The sequence below is a fragment of the Hypanus sabinus genome, chromosome 10, assembly GCF_030144855.1.
Source record: "Hypanus sabinus isolate sHypSab1 chromosome 10, sHypSab1.hap1, whole genome shotgun sequence".
NCBI lineage: Eukaryota > Metazoa > Chordata > Chondrichthyes > Myliobatiformes > Dasyatidae > Hypanus > Hypanus sabinus.
The window spans coordinates 124992911-125008119 of NC_082715.1; the positions used below are offsets into that span (position 1 = coordinate 124992911).

Below are 15209 nucleotides of genomic sequence, written 5' to 3' on the forward strand. Positions count from 1 at the left end.
CAACCTCACTGGTGGTATCTGGAATCACATACAGACCAGACCCTTGTAAGGGTGGCAAATTTCATTGCCTGAAGACGTCAGTGAACCAGACAGCTTTTAATGACACTCTGATAGCTTCATGCTCATGGTCATTAATGTATTTATTTGCATTTAAATATCCTTTGTGTGTGGAAAATTTTAGGCTGAAACCATGGTCCAGACCATTTGATTCCACTTTAGTAACTAAACTTGTACTGAGCATGTAACATTTCAATCATTGAACATTGTCATTTCTGCAATACTGACAGAGTGCTATATTTTCAAAGGTCATGTCTTTTAGATGTCCAAAGGAAGGCCCATTTACTCTTCAGAGACCTGCTGGAACTATTTTGCAATCAGCTCATATCACTAGAATAGTCCCATAGCCCATATCCCTTTTTGCCTTTCCTGTCCACTACTTGTAACTGTCCAAATAGCTTTTAAATGTTGTTAATTGTAACTGCCTCAGGGAGTCACTCCAATATGCACACCATCCTCTGGATGAAAAAACTGCTTCTCAGATTCCTGTTAAATTTCACCCCCTCACCTTAACCTCTAGTTCTTGATTCACCATCATTCAGGAAAGGACTGTATACATTCACCCTCGTGGTTTTATATATCATAAGAACATAAGAAATACGAGGGGTGATTGATAAGTTCGTAGCCTAAGGTAGAAGGAGTCGATTTTAGAAAACCTAGCACATTTATTTTTCAACATAGTCCCCTCCTACATTTACACACTTAGTCCAGCGGTCGTGGAGCATACGGGTCTTGGACTCCAGGAAATGTCCACTGCAGGGGTGATTAATAAGGTCGTGGTCTTAAGGTAGAAGGAGATGAGTTATACAGCTGTTGTTACATGCACATGCAGTTCAACGCTTTGAGTGATTATGCAGAAAGTTTGAAGTTAATAACTCATCTCCTTCTACCTTAGGACACAAACTTATAAATCACCCATCTGTGGACATTTTCTGGAGGTCCAAGATCTGTATGTTCCACGACCGCTGGACTAAGTGTGTAAATGTAGGAGGGGACTATGTTGAAAAATAAATGTGCTAAGTTTTCTAAAATTGACTCCTTCTACCTTAGGACACGAAAATCAATCACTCCTCGTAGGAGCAGGGGTAGGTCATCCGGACAATCGAGCCTGCTCCACCATTCAATAAGATCATGGCTGATCTGGCCATGGACTCATCTCCACCTACCTGCCTTTTCCCCATAACCCTTCATTCCCCTACTATGCAAAAATCTATCCAACCTTGTCTTAATTATATTTACTGAAGTAGCCTCCACTGCTGCATTGGGCAGAGAATTCCACAGATTCACCACTCTCTGGGAAAAGCAGTTCCTCTTCTTCTCCATCCTAAATCTACTTCCCCGAATCCTGAGGCTATGTCCCCTAGTTCTAGTCTCATCGACCAGTGGAAACAAGTTTCCTGCCTCTATCTTATCTATCCCCTTAATAATTTTATATGATTTTATCTAAATAAGATTTTATATAAAATCTTATAATTTTATAAGATCTCCTCTCATCCTTCTGAATTCCCAGGCGACTCAATCTCTCCTCATAGTCTGACCACTTCATCTCTGGAATCAACCTGGTGAACCTGCTCTGCACCGCCTTCAAAGCCAGTATATCCTTCCTCAAGTCTGGAGATCAGAACTGCACACAGGATTCCAGTTGTGGCCTCATCAGTACCCTGTACAGCTGCAGTATCCATGCTCTTAAATTCAATCCCTCTAACAATGTAGACAACATTCCATTTGCCTTCTTGATAGCCTGCTGCACCTGCAAACCAACCTTTTGTGATTCATGCACAAGCACTCCCAATTCCCTCCGCAAAGCAGCATGCTGCATTTTTTTTTACCATTTAAATAATCTGCACTCCCATTTTTCCTTCCAAAGTGGATGACCTCGCATTTACCAACATTGTACTCCATCTGCCAGACCCTTGCCCACTCACTTAACCTGTCTGTATCTCTCTGCGGATTCTCCATATCTTCTGCACGTTTTGCTTTTCCACTCAATTTGGTGTAATCACCAAACTTAGATACACTACACTTGTCCCCTCTTCCAGATGGTTAATGTATATTATGAACAGTTGCAGTCCCAGCACTGACCCCTGCGGCCCACCACTCACCACTGATTGCCAACCAGAGAAACACCCCTGTATCCCAACTCTCTGCTTTCTATTAGTTAACCAATTCTCTATTCATACTGGTACATCTCTATGCATCCTTATGGATAAGTCTTATGCGGCACCTTATCGAACAGCTTCTGGAAATCCAAGTAAATAATACCTGTTCTCCTCCATCCACTGCGCTCATTATATCCTCAAAGAGTTCCAGTAAGTTTGTCAAGCAGGAAGATCACTCCTCATTCTTCAGTAAACTAAGACCCAGCCTGCTCAACTTCTCTCCGTAACTCAGTCCCTTGAGGCCTGGCAACATCCTTAAAAATTGCTCTGCATTCTTTCCAACTTTCCTCTAGCCAGGTGACTGAACACAGTATTCCAAATGCAGCGTTACCAACATCTTGTAGAATAGCAATCCAACATCCTATCTTCTATACTCAGTGTTCTAACTGATGAAGGCCAGCGTGCCAAAAGCTTTTTTCATCACCCTTGCTCCCTGTGACACCACTTTCAGGGAATGATACACTTGTGCTCCTAAGAGCCACTGTTCTGTAGCATTTCCCTGCGAAATTATTCACTCTGGAATTTCTACCCTCATTGGTCTTCTGACACTTAACTGAATTAATCTCTATGTGCCATTCCTTAGTCTACTTATCCAGCTTTATCAAGATTCCTTTGTAAATCTTGATAACCATCTTCAGTGTCAGCTGAATATTTTTAGTACACCTGTAAGTAGATCATTGAAAGATTGTTGGGACATAGTTAAGTTCCATTTCTTGAGGTGATTCTGCAGGGGCGGATGGAGCTAAGGTTCGGTCAGATTACTTGGAGGAGAGAGTTTCTGATATGATTAAACTACGTCAGTCTGACCTGAATGTATCGGAAAATGGTTTACAGTAGTGGAAGTCATGGTGTAAAAAAACAGAGTAGAGAAATGTCAACTGGCATTGTGAACTGACTACAAGATGAAAGATTTTGTTTTGAAGAAGGCACTGCAAATTTGATATGTTAAATCCAAAGCCCACATTATTTTCAGTTTCGGGCATAAGTGTGCATCAAAGTATTTATTACTATTATTCACATCATGAGGTGTAAGGTGTAACAGCATAAAGGTTAATGAACCGTATAGCACAGGAACAGGCCATTCAGCCCACAATGTCTGTGCTGAACATGTTGCTGAATTAAACTAATTCCCCTCCATATTCCACTATTCTATGCATATTATAATTATTGATCTGAAGACATCAGTTTGATGCTCAGCACAGCAATGAGTAAATTGAATACAAGTAATGATATAGAGGTAATAGTAATTACAAAAGCCTATCTTCGTCATGTGTGTATTTGCAAAAATCTGCCATCCCTATTTTTCTGTGATTCTAGCTATAGCGGTGTTATTAACTCAGAACTGCCCCTGTGAAATATTCTGTCAAGCTATCAGATCTGTGGGACAGTTGAGAATATAGGCAATAACTCCATATTTTGCAACAATATGACAGACCTTGAAGGAATCTTAAAAATATTTACAGTTTGTACGTCTTGTAGGCAAGTTGTGATGAAAACCGCAATTAAATTTCTTCCTTGTGGAATTCTTTTAAGCTTGAAAAGATGCAAACTGAACTGTAAGCAAATATCAACTTAATTATATTCTGTACAGAGCTCCTGGAGGTTTACAAATGACCTCATCTATGGAGATTTGTCTCCGTACAAACTCTTTCATACATTTTAAAAATTATTTTCAAGCTAAATAATACAATTCTTTATTCTGGGTGCAGTATATATTCCATTAGTTGAATTATGGGATTGGTAGAGTGATTGATTGTTCAATAATAAAATGATAAAGTTATAACAAATACTGTATGTGTAGGGCAATCTGTTATGGGTTACTACAGGAAACGGACATTCCTGACTGCGGAAAATCTCTTTACAGACTGCTGTCAGGAACTGAACCCTTATGTTACCTGGGGACTGCCCATACACAGTTTATTTTTAAGTTTGTGAAGCTATCTGAACAAAAATTTAAAATGCCCATTGACCTATTATCACCCATAATAATTATCCGTGCTTTTGCAAAAAAAAATCTTTAAACTGGATATCGTCCATCCTATTTTCCTGAGGTCAGTTTTTTCCCCTCTCTCCAAGGTTACATACAGTATGGATGTGTAAATGTGAGGCATAGTGGCGCAGCTCCAGTAGGGTGAAGCAGGAAACATGCAGCTTAAAGTGGCATCTTCCCAGATTCAGAAGCAAGGCATTTCACGTACCCACTTGGGCACTGATTTCTTTCCATTTCTTTCACCCATTCCTTTCCATAACCGGATGTACTGGGGATAATTGAACAGTCGAGCTACCTTCATACATTGTCTGTCAGGATAAACCAGGTGGTTGGAGCCTTTCCTTGCTGCATCTAACCATTGGAGATTACGACATGCAGTAATCACATTCTGTGAATACACCAAACGTAACAGGTGTTGTGATTCACTTCTTCTGACACAGAAGGAAGCTATTTGACCTATTGAGGCTAAATCAGGTATTAGAGCAATCCCATTCCCCCTCCCCCTTTATTTCCCTGTAATAACAACATTTCTACCCACTACCCATCGGCTGATTCTCCCACCAGCCACCTAAACAGCAGATAATTTACATGGCCAGTCTGAACATGTCCTTGGCATATGAGAGGAAAGAACAGTTCCTGGTGAAACCCAAATGGTCACGGAGAAAACCTGCAAACTCCACTCCACAAGCCCATTGTGGCCGGGCCTGAGAGGCTGCTGTACTACCGTCAGCACCACTGTGGGAAGAGCTGCAAGTTGCTATAGAATAGGGGGGAGTAAAATTCTTTCCTTTGAGCTAGCCAGCAAGATGTTTCAGAACTGTTCTTAGCACTTCAGAACACCCTGCCAAAAGTAAAGTTCACTCTAACAAAATATGCAGTCAACTCTTGATTATCCAGTAACTGATTTATCAGTTTGCGGGTTAACCGTGCTCCCTTGGCTGACTGTCTATCTACATATCAGTCACAGCATCCGCCCACTGACCTGAAGCAAATTTGAAAACAGGCGCCCAAAACTCACCCTCCATCTCATGTAAAATCCCTCCTCCTCTCACCTGGCTGGATGCTGTAGCCTGTCTGTTGTATTGGGGTAAATTTCAGATCCTTACTTTATCTCTCTATTAAGGATGTTGAACAGTCCCTCCCATCATTTGCAACGTAAAGTCGGCTAACTGTATGTGATTAAATGGCCATATTCCTTTCAATTACCGTTTGCACACTATTCTCGTTCTTGTTTGCAGCCAAGCTCACATCAACATTATTGCTGGTGCCTGTATGGCAATGGGCCTACGATTTGCAGGATCTTCAAACACAGCGGCTTTCAATTGTTTGGTGGGTGACACTATATTGTTAAAAGCTTTTCAATAAAAAAGGGGAAGAATGAATCTCAAGCCTTTGTCACTTTGTAGTTGTTGGCTGATGATTTCAAGTAGTGTATTTAAAATGTCTGTAATATTAACTGTTTTGTTTGTTATCTAGTACAAATATGTGAAAATGTTTCTGGAGTCTGTCTCTTCACCAATGGCAGCACTGGTAAGTCCTCTCTCCTCCCACCCAAACACACCCACCTAAGTCTTGATAAATTTATTGTTTTACGCTTAAGAATGTGATAGTACTTTATTTTCACTTAATCACGGAAGTTTAGGTTCATTATCTTGCCTGGGTTGAGATTTTCCCTCCAGGTTTATACTACATGGAAACTATAGAGAGAGTGCAGAGGAGATTTACAAGGATGTTGCCTGGTTTGGAGGGTGTACCTTATGAGAATAGGCTGAGTGAACTCGGCCTTTTCTCCTCGCAACGACAGAGGATGAGAGGTGACCTGATAGAGGTGTATAAGATGATGAGGGGCATTGAACGTGTGGATAGTCAGAGGCTTTTCTCTGGGGCTGAAATGGCTGACATGAGGGGGCACAGTTTTAAGGTCCCAAGGGGATGTCGGGGTAAGTTTTTCACAGAGAGTGGTGGGTCCATGGAATGTACTGCTGGCTGCGGTGGTGGAAGCAGATACAATAGGGTCTTTTAAGAGCCTCTAAGGTACATTGAGCTCAGAAAAATAGAGGGCTATGTGCTAGGGAAATTTTAGGCAGTCTCTGGAGTAGGGTACATGGTCGGCACAACATTGTGGACCGAAAAGTCTGTAACGCGCTGTAAGTTTCTATGTTCCATGCTTATGCCAATTAAATTCAGCAACCATTTCACAGAAGATTTTTTTAAACCATTTTAACCATTAATTCTCAGTTTAAAAGCCAACCGTAAATTGCCCTTTCGTGGTCAAATCAATCATGAGGGAAGCTAAGTTGCAAGATGTCATGGAATGAGGATGGGGGAACGGGACGAATGGGATTGCTCTGCTGTGATTGGTGTGATGAATCCTGTGTTGGAAGCATAAACTAGGCTGCACCCAAACTCAGTCCCAGAGGTAACAAGGTGCAGTTCTTTCTTTGGAATGCTTCAGTCTGAAGATTTGAAAGCATGAACCACATTAAGTATGTGTTCTCTGGGGAATGACCCTGCTGTTAGTGGAAACAGTTTCTCCTATATTTACTTTATCAACAGCTGCCATGGTTTTATTGCACTAAAACCTTGCCTTGGTTTTTTTCTTCTAAAGGCCATCAGCTGAGAATGATTCTAGTTAACCCAGAACTATGAAACCGAATCTTAGAATAAGGTTAATCATGTCAAGTCAAGTCAAGTCAACTTTTATTGTCATTTCGACCATAACTACTGGTACAGTACATAGTAAAAATGAGACAATGTTTTTCAGGACCATGGTGTTACATGACACAGTTAAAAAAAAAACGACTGAACTACGTGATTAAAAAAAGCAGAGAAAGCTACACTAGACTACAGACCTACACTGGACTGCATAAAGTGCACAAAAACAATGCAGGCGTTACAATAAATAATAAACAGGACAGTAGGGCAAGGTGTCAGTCCAGGCTTCGGGTATTGAGGAGTCTGATAACTTGGGGGAAGAAACTGTTACATAGTCTGGTCGTGAGAGCCCGAATGCTTCGGAGCCTTTTCCCAGACGGCAGGAGGGAGAAGAGATTGTATGAGGGGTGCATGGGGTCCTTCATAATGCTGTTTCCTTTGCGGATGCAGCGTGTAGTGTAAATGTCCGTGATGGCGGGAAGAGAGACCCCGATGATCTTCTCAGCTGACCTCACTATCCGCTGCAGGTTCTTGTGATCTGAGATGGTGCAATTTTGATAGATCCTGAAGAGCTTGTTTACTATGAGGGCTGCAAATCTACAGAAATCTTTAAAACAATTAATGCTCGCTTGCCAATGTACATTGAAGAGTGGAGTCTCATGGATTTACTTTTAGTCCAATTCAGATCAAGTTTAATTGTAGATCAGCTATTCATGAATACAGTCAAAACAAGACAGCATTACTTACAGGGTCAAGGTGTGAAGACACAATACCAACGGCAACACACAAGAACACATCCACAGAATAAAGAAGTCCTGACAACCCCCCCCGCCCACCTTGACATCACAGCTTGATGCCCAGTCCTCACACGTACAAGTCAACAAGCCCATGTAGAATATCAGTCAAAAATGGTGCATCAGAGGGTGAAGAATCTGTAGAATTCATTGGCACAGATGGCTGTGGTAGCCAAGATATTGAGTATAGTTAAAGTGGAAGTTGATAGGTTGTTGATTAGTAAAGGTGTCAAAGGTTGCGAGGAGAAAGCAGGAGAATGGAGTGTAGAGGGAAAGTAAATCAGTGGTGATCAACCAGTGGAGCAGATTCGAGGGCCAAAGTAGTTGAATTCGGCTCCTATGTCTTTTGGTCAGTTCAATGGCCCAGTGCAGTGCAAAAACATTTATAACCATATAACAATTACAGCACGGAAACAGGCCATCTCGGCCCTTCTAGTCCATGCCGAACGCTTACTCTCACCTAGTCCCACCAACCTGCACTCAGCCCATAACCCTCCATTCTTTTCCTGTCCATACACCTATCCAATTTTTTTTTTAATGACAAAATCGAACCTGCCTCTACCACTTCTACTGGAAGCTCGTTCCACACAACTTACACTCTCTGAGTAAAGAAGTTCCCCCTCGTGTTACCCCTAAACTTTTGCCCTTTAAATTATTGGCAGTTACTGACAAATTGTCATTGCTATCCTGATCTTTCAATCATCTGTTTCAGGGATCCCTTAGCAAGTTGTCTTCCCTACCACCCTGTTCCTGAAGAGTACTTCAGAAAGGAAATGAGTAACTTACAGCCCTAATTGTGGGATTCTGTGATTGGCAGGTAGACAGAAAGTAAGGGAGTGTAGGGTTACCTGGTTCGGAAGAAAGAAGTAAAGAATATGAAATCATTAAAATGGGAGACCTCAATGTTGCGGCACAGATTGATTGATTTGCACAAAATAAGCTTTTTAGATGTACAGAATAATTAAGAATATAAATATAATGTTGGCCTTTTGCAAAGGGAATGATTTATTAAAGAAGGAAGGTGATGCTACATTTGAACAGAGTGTTAGGGGGAGAACTACTGGAGTACACACTGGTTTGTTCACCTTCATTAAGAGCCTTGCGAGGGAGGCAGTTCAGGGACAGTTCATAAGGGTAGTTCCCCAGATAAACAAGTTTTAGCAGGTTGGGCCTACAACTGGAACTTACTAAAATTAGAAGTAATTTTACTAAAACATAGAAGATTCAGGGAATCTGACAGGTTGGGAGAATCTGAAAGTGAGGTCAGAGTTTCAGAATAAAGTGACATGCACATGAGACGAATTTGTGTCTTAAGTGGGTGTGAATCCTCAGACTCGACAGAATGAATTGTGGAGGCTGAGTTACTGAGTGTGTTCAACAATGTTAGAATGTAAGAGGATCGAGCATGGTGGGGAACAGGCAGCAAGTTTGTGTTTTTGGGGGTGGGTGGGTGTGTGTGTGCGTGTGTGTGCGTTTGTTTGTTCGTTCGTTTGTTTTTCAGGGACTCCAGTTTCTTCCCACACTGCAAAGGCTTGGTGATGGGTCACTTTACTCCTGCAGGTGGCAAAAAGAACCGTAAAGGGATATTGGCACAAGAGAAACTACGTTGAAGAGGGGCAGGGATAAAGGGGAAAATGGAACGGGGTTGGAGTACTCAACTGGGAACCAATGGGTTTTCTGTGTAATAAGTAAAAAAGCCTAGATCAGATTGACTACTATCCCATTCAATAACAGAGGAGGCTCAAGATGATGTAAGGCCTAGTTCTACTTCTGTATATATATAGCATAAGTTGAGATGAATGGTGGTGGAAGAGGGAACAAGCTGAGAGGCCTTTCACGCAGTTTCCCTTACATTTTACAGGCTGGTCACCACAACCTAGAAACCTGTCTGAGTGTGGTTCTGCTGTCCCTGGCCTTGGTGATGGCAGGCACTGGGAACCTGAAGGTCCTCCAGCTGTGTCGATTTATGCACAAAAGAACAGGAGGAGAGATGAATTACGGTTTCCACATGGCCACGCACATGGCCCTGGGCCTCCTCTTCTTAGGAGGGGGAAGGTAAACTTGAATTGTTTTCACTTGCACGGCTCATCACCCGGGTTATGTTTAGTGGGAGGCCTTTTGTTACAGGGAGTTTATATAGTCTTCCTGTTTCAGTCCCGGATAGGGAGGTTGGTTGAAAGGGAAGGTCAATTTGGAGATGTAGAGCTAAGTTCAAAACAAAATACTTCAAATCTATAATTAAAACAGAAACTAATGGTAAGCATTCAGCAGGTCAGAGAGAGAAACAGAAGTTAATTGCTTTTTTAAAAAGTCAAGAAGCTCCCACAGTGACACACCTAAGAAACTTCCCAATCCCAGAGGAGTATTTCCCAGCTCAAGCATTTTCCCATGGGCCACAGTAGCCATCCAATTCCTAAATGTGAAGCTAAGATTACCAATTAGGGGCAGTTTTGCTGTCTGGATCACTGGGAACTGGACAAGACAGTAGCTAGATGTTTCACAGATGTTCGGGATACATAGATCATATTGCAGTTGTCAGTATTCAATGTTGAACTCAAACCTCGGAGGTGAAAGGCCAGCTTATAAGATTTTTTTTAAACAAAATTGAAGATAATGTAAACTATCAGATTTACAAATTAGCCGCTAGTTTTTTGAGTAAAGAAAATCCCAAGAGCCATTCCTCATCGTTCAAGCCAAGTTCAGCATTACCTCACAAGCTTGTTAAGGACAAGAGCTGCAAGTACTAGAATTCACAGCTGATTTGACAACAACTACCAGAGAAAATGCATGTCAAACATCTCATCTTTTTAAGAAGCAAGTTGTTGGTGTACACAGGAGACCGTATTCTTTTTCCAGCTTTCCTGCCCGGCTTCTCTCTTCTCCTTTGACTCCCACAGGTAAAATTGTTGGCTGTGGACAACGGAGGGGGTGGGTATTTTGTTCAGCTGTGGTGCTGTTAACAGTCAAATAGCCCATGAACGTTCACTGCCGTGAATAGCCATGGGCAATATGGCCAGAGGTTGCCATCACACATTAAAATGCAGCTTGGCAGGAATTGCTGACTCGAAGAAGAAGCTGTGAAGATAATACAAGTTAAAGATTGATAAAGCATCGGTCTTTGCTAAGTTGCCAAGTAGGAGTTTCAAAAGGGCACAATATCTACTGTTTGTCTGTCAGGTGTTGACGACGGTGAGGTACGTGGCACAATGCAGTATCAGGTATCAGGGATTCATTGTTATGCACACCTCAGCTCTGCTCCACCTCGAGCATCAATATTATTTACTTCCTTATCTCCACCCTCACTCAGTCATCTTGTCCAACTTCTCCATTTGGTCATCCACCCTTCATCCTCTGGTTTGACTCTCTAAAAATGCTCCACCTGATTCACCCTCCCATTCATCTTGAGCATTCAATCTTCTCTTTGAATCGTACCTCACATCACTTATTCACCTCCTGTCTCATTTGTGCCGCCCCGCCCATCCTCTACGTCTAATTTTAACTGCAACAAACCTGATCTGGCTTACTCACTTACCCCTCTCAACCCGGTTCACAGATCACTCATTACTCTGCCGTCGATCTGCACTTCCATCCTCACATCCACCTCCTCAGTCACCCACTGTTCCGATCATTCCGTCAACCTGATGTACATCAAACACCCACCCCACCTTTCGCAGAAGCCTCTTCTCTATACACCCAACCCCACCTTACTCTAGACTCATCTTTTCTTGCAACGTAGCAGAATGCACTAATCTGGAGATGGTCCTTGCTGTCACAACAATGATGTAAATTTCTACCCACATGTTTTCCTAAATGACTGAAGGTGGTAAAACTTGTGGCTTTTAGTAAGTTATTTTTTTTAAGAGATGAGTCTTCCAACAACAGTTTTCGTTGTTTTTTTCTTTAATTTTATATGACGATTTACATCTTTTACAGATATTCCATATGCACATCGAATTCTGCAAATGCAGCTCTGCTTTGTGCTCTTTATCCTCGCTTTCCCGCGCACAGCACTGACAATAGGTAAGTGCTCTTTAGTACAAGTGGACCTCAACCAGTGCCAGTTCGTAACAGAGTCACGGAGTCGTGGGTGGAACTAAATCAGAATCGGGTGTATTATCACTGGCGTACGTTTACAAATTTGTTTGGTAGCAGCAGTACAGTGAAAGACAGAAAAGTTACTTTAATTTGGGGCAGTGCAGTTAGCACGGTGCTATTACAGCTCGGGCGTCAAGGTTCGGAGTTCGGATCCGGCACTGTCTTTAAGGAGCATTCTCCCCATGATTGTTGGGGCTCCAGTTATCTCCCGCGTGCCAAAGGCGTGCCGTTTAGCAGTTTAGTTGGTCATTGTAAATTGTCCTGTGCTGCGGCTCGTGTTAGATAGGCGGGTTGCTGGGTGGCACTGTTTGTTGGGCTGGAAAGGCCTGTTTCATGCTGTATCAAACAAATAAATAAAATTTTAAATAAATAAATAGCGCAGAAGAGGAATAGTGAGTGGGGTGTTGTTCGTGAGTTCATGGACTGTTCAAAATCTGAGGGCAGAGAATGAGCTGTTCCTAAGACATTGAATGTGTGCCTTCAGACTCCTGTATCTCCTCCCTGATGGCAGTACTGAGAAGAGGTCATGTCCCAAGTGGTGAGGGTCCTTCATCTTGAACGCCACTTTCTTAATGCACCATCTTTTGAAGATGTCCTCAATGCATGGGACCCACTGTCCATTTCAAACACTTATTTACACTAATCTCATTCTTTTACTCCCAATATTTCTATCAGATCCCTCCAGGTTCCACCACTCACCTGCAGATTTGGAGCAATTTTGTGTTATTCAGCACAGGATCTAGTTCATCCATGCCAACCAGAGTTATAGGGCCTGTGCCTGAGTTATAGGGAGAGAGAGGTTGGCCAGGCCAGGTCTTTATTCCTTGGAACATCAGAGAATGAAGGACAGCCATATTAGAAGTATTTAAAATGATGAGAAGCATCTATAAGGTGCGAGATACCAGTGTTTTCCCCAGGGTAGCAGAGTCCAAAATTAGGGGGCATGGATTTTGAGTGAGAGGCACGAGGTTTAAGAAGGGCAAGATTTTCACAGAGATGGTGGTGAGTATATGGAATGAGCTGCCAGAGGAAGTGGTTGCGGCAGGTACAATAGTTTAAGAAGCTGTTGGAGGGATGTGGGCTAGAATTGGGACTGGCTTCATGAGCACTGTGGTTGGCATAGGCTGGTTGGGCTGAAATTCCTATATTTGTGCTGCATGACTCTGTGACTGTAATCCCTTCCTGAGCCAGACCTATTTGCCTGCATTTACCTGCTTGCCAATAAAGAAAAGCGGACCTAGGAATGACAGGTGGAATTTAACACAGGCAAATGTAAAGTGATGCATTTTGAGAAGTTAAGCCATACACTCTAAATGGCAGGGCACCCTGCCCTCGTGAATCTTCTCGGTCACTTCAAAAAACTCAAACTTGTGACAAAGTGAAACCTATCCCAATTCCATCCTTGCCTTTCCAGATGCACATGGATGCTATCTCTCAGAATCCTCACCAGCAACCTTCTCACCCCTGATGTTAGACTCACTATTCTGTAGTTCCCTGTTTTGTCCTGAAAACCCTTCTTGAATAAATGCACAGCAGTAGCTACCTTCCGTTCTTCCATTACCTCACCCACGGCTGAGGAAGGTATAAAAATCTTTGCCATTTTACAATTAACCAAACAGCTCTCACACCTTTCACAGCACAGTGCAAGATGAGGACAAGCATAAGCTAACATAAACTTAAAATAGCATAAGTTATACATAACCTGCGGAAGGGTCTTGGCCCGAAACGTCGACTGTACTCTTTTCCACAGATACTGCCTGGCCTGCTGAGTTCCTCCAGCATTTTGTGTGTGTTCCTCAGATTTCCAGCATCTGTAGACTTTCTCTTGCTCATCACCTACCATGATGTCTCGGGAATGGTGTTAAGGAAAAGAGGAGATGGGAAATGAGAAGGTGGTTAAAATTAAAAAGCAGGTGAATGCCGTTATTAAGGCTTTGGGTGGGGTTCCACCTGAGCAACGGCTGTAAACCAAGGATGCAATGCATTCCCCGCCATGAGTAACAGGTGGAGCAAAAGGGACATTGAGTAAGTGCACTGATTTGTATCTCGAAGCTTGCGTCAGTTGATATACAAACTCCCAGAAGAGCACCATTCCTTTATTTGACTAATTCTTTCTATTAATTGATTCTTGGAGTTTCAGACCAACTATTGTTTCTTATTGAAAGTCTTGCTAATTCCAGACGCACCGAACGTCAGGAATCAGTTTGGGGTCTTGAGGTCTAGAGGAGGGGAGAGCAATTCACCAGTGAAATAATGGCGTCAGCAGTGTTTTATTTTCTCCTTCCAGGTATCACCTTCAAGCTCTGAGGCATTTGTATGTGCTTGCTGCTGAGCCACGACTCCTGGTACCGGTTGATGTGGATACAAACACACCGTGTTATGCCCTCATCAAGGTTACCTATAAGGTATGTGAGCTGCCGTTGGCTGTGTTTACATTCAAAGCAGCACTGAATAGTTGACCAATACCCTTGCAAGGGAGTTTGCTCGCACTATTCGGGAAGGTTTAAGCTAAGTTGGCAGTGGGGAGTGGAGTAGTAGTGTAGTGCACGGCATGTGAAGAAAAATAGACAATAGGTGCAGAAGTAAGTCATTCGGCCCTTCGAGCCTGCACCGCCATTCTGAGATCATGGCTGATCATCTACTATCAATACCCAGTTCCTGCCCTATCCCCATATCCCTTGATACCCCTATCCATAAGATATCTATTTAGCTCTTTCTTGAAAGCATCCAGAGAATTGGCCTCCACTACCTTCCGAGGCAGTGCATTCCAGACCCCCACAACTCTCTGGGAGAAGAAGTTTTTCCTTAACTCTGTCCTAAATGACCTACCACTTATTCTCAAACCATGCCCTCTGGTACTGGACTCTCCCAGCATCTGGAACATATTTCCTGCCTCTATCTTGTCCAATCCCTTAATAATCTTATATGTTGCAATCAGATCCCCTCTCAATCTCCTTAATTCCAACGTGTACAAGCCCAGTCTCTCTAACCTCTCTGCATAAGTCAGTCCGGACATCCCAGGAATTAACCTCGTGAATCTACGCTGCACTTCCTCTACAGCCAGGATGTCCTTCCTTAACCCTGGAGACCAAAATTGTACACAATACTCCAGTTGTGGTCTCACCAGGGCCCTGTACAAATGCAAAAGGATTTCCTTGCTCTTGTACTCAATTCCCTTTGTAATAAAGGCCAACATTCCATTAGCCTTCTTCACTGCCTGCTGCACTTGTTCATTCACCTTCAGTGACTGATGAACAAGGACTCCTAGATCTCTTTGTATTTCTCCCTTACCTAACTCTACACTGTTCAGATAATAATCTGCCTTCCTGTTCTTACTCCCAAAGTGGATAACCTCACACTTATTCACATTAATCATCATCTGCCAAGTATCTGCCTATTCACCCAGCCTATCCAAGTCACCCTGAATTCTCCTAAGATCCTCATCACATGTCACACTGC

General features: G+C 42.7%; 1 protein-coding gene across 1 annotated transcript in view; it reads left to right on the forward strand.

Moving 5' to 3' along the window:
* anapc1 (anaphase promoting complex subunit 1) overlaps positions 1 to 15209 on the forward strand; it is a 235295-nt gene that overhangs the window by 181527 nt on the left and 38559 nt on the right. Inside the window, exons 36-40 of the mRNA XM_059982885.1 lie at positions 5445 to 5535; positions 5683 to 5736; positions 9517 to 9710; positions 11589 to 11675; positions 14038 to 14155. Of these exons, the coding sequence (XP_059838868.1) occupies positions 5445 to 5535; positions 5683 to 5736; positions 9517 to 9710; positions 11589 to 11675; positions 14038 to 14155 (544 nt within the window). The remainder of the gene's footprint in view (positions 1 to 5444; positions 5536 to 5682; positions 5737 to 9516; positions 9711 to 11588; positions 11676 to 14037; positions 14156 to 15209) is intronic.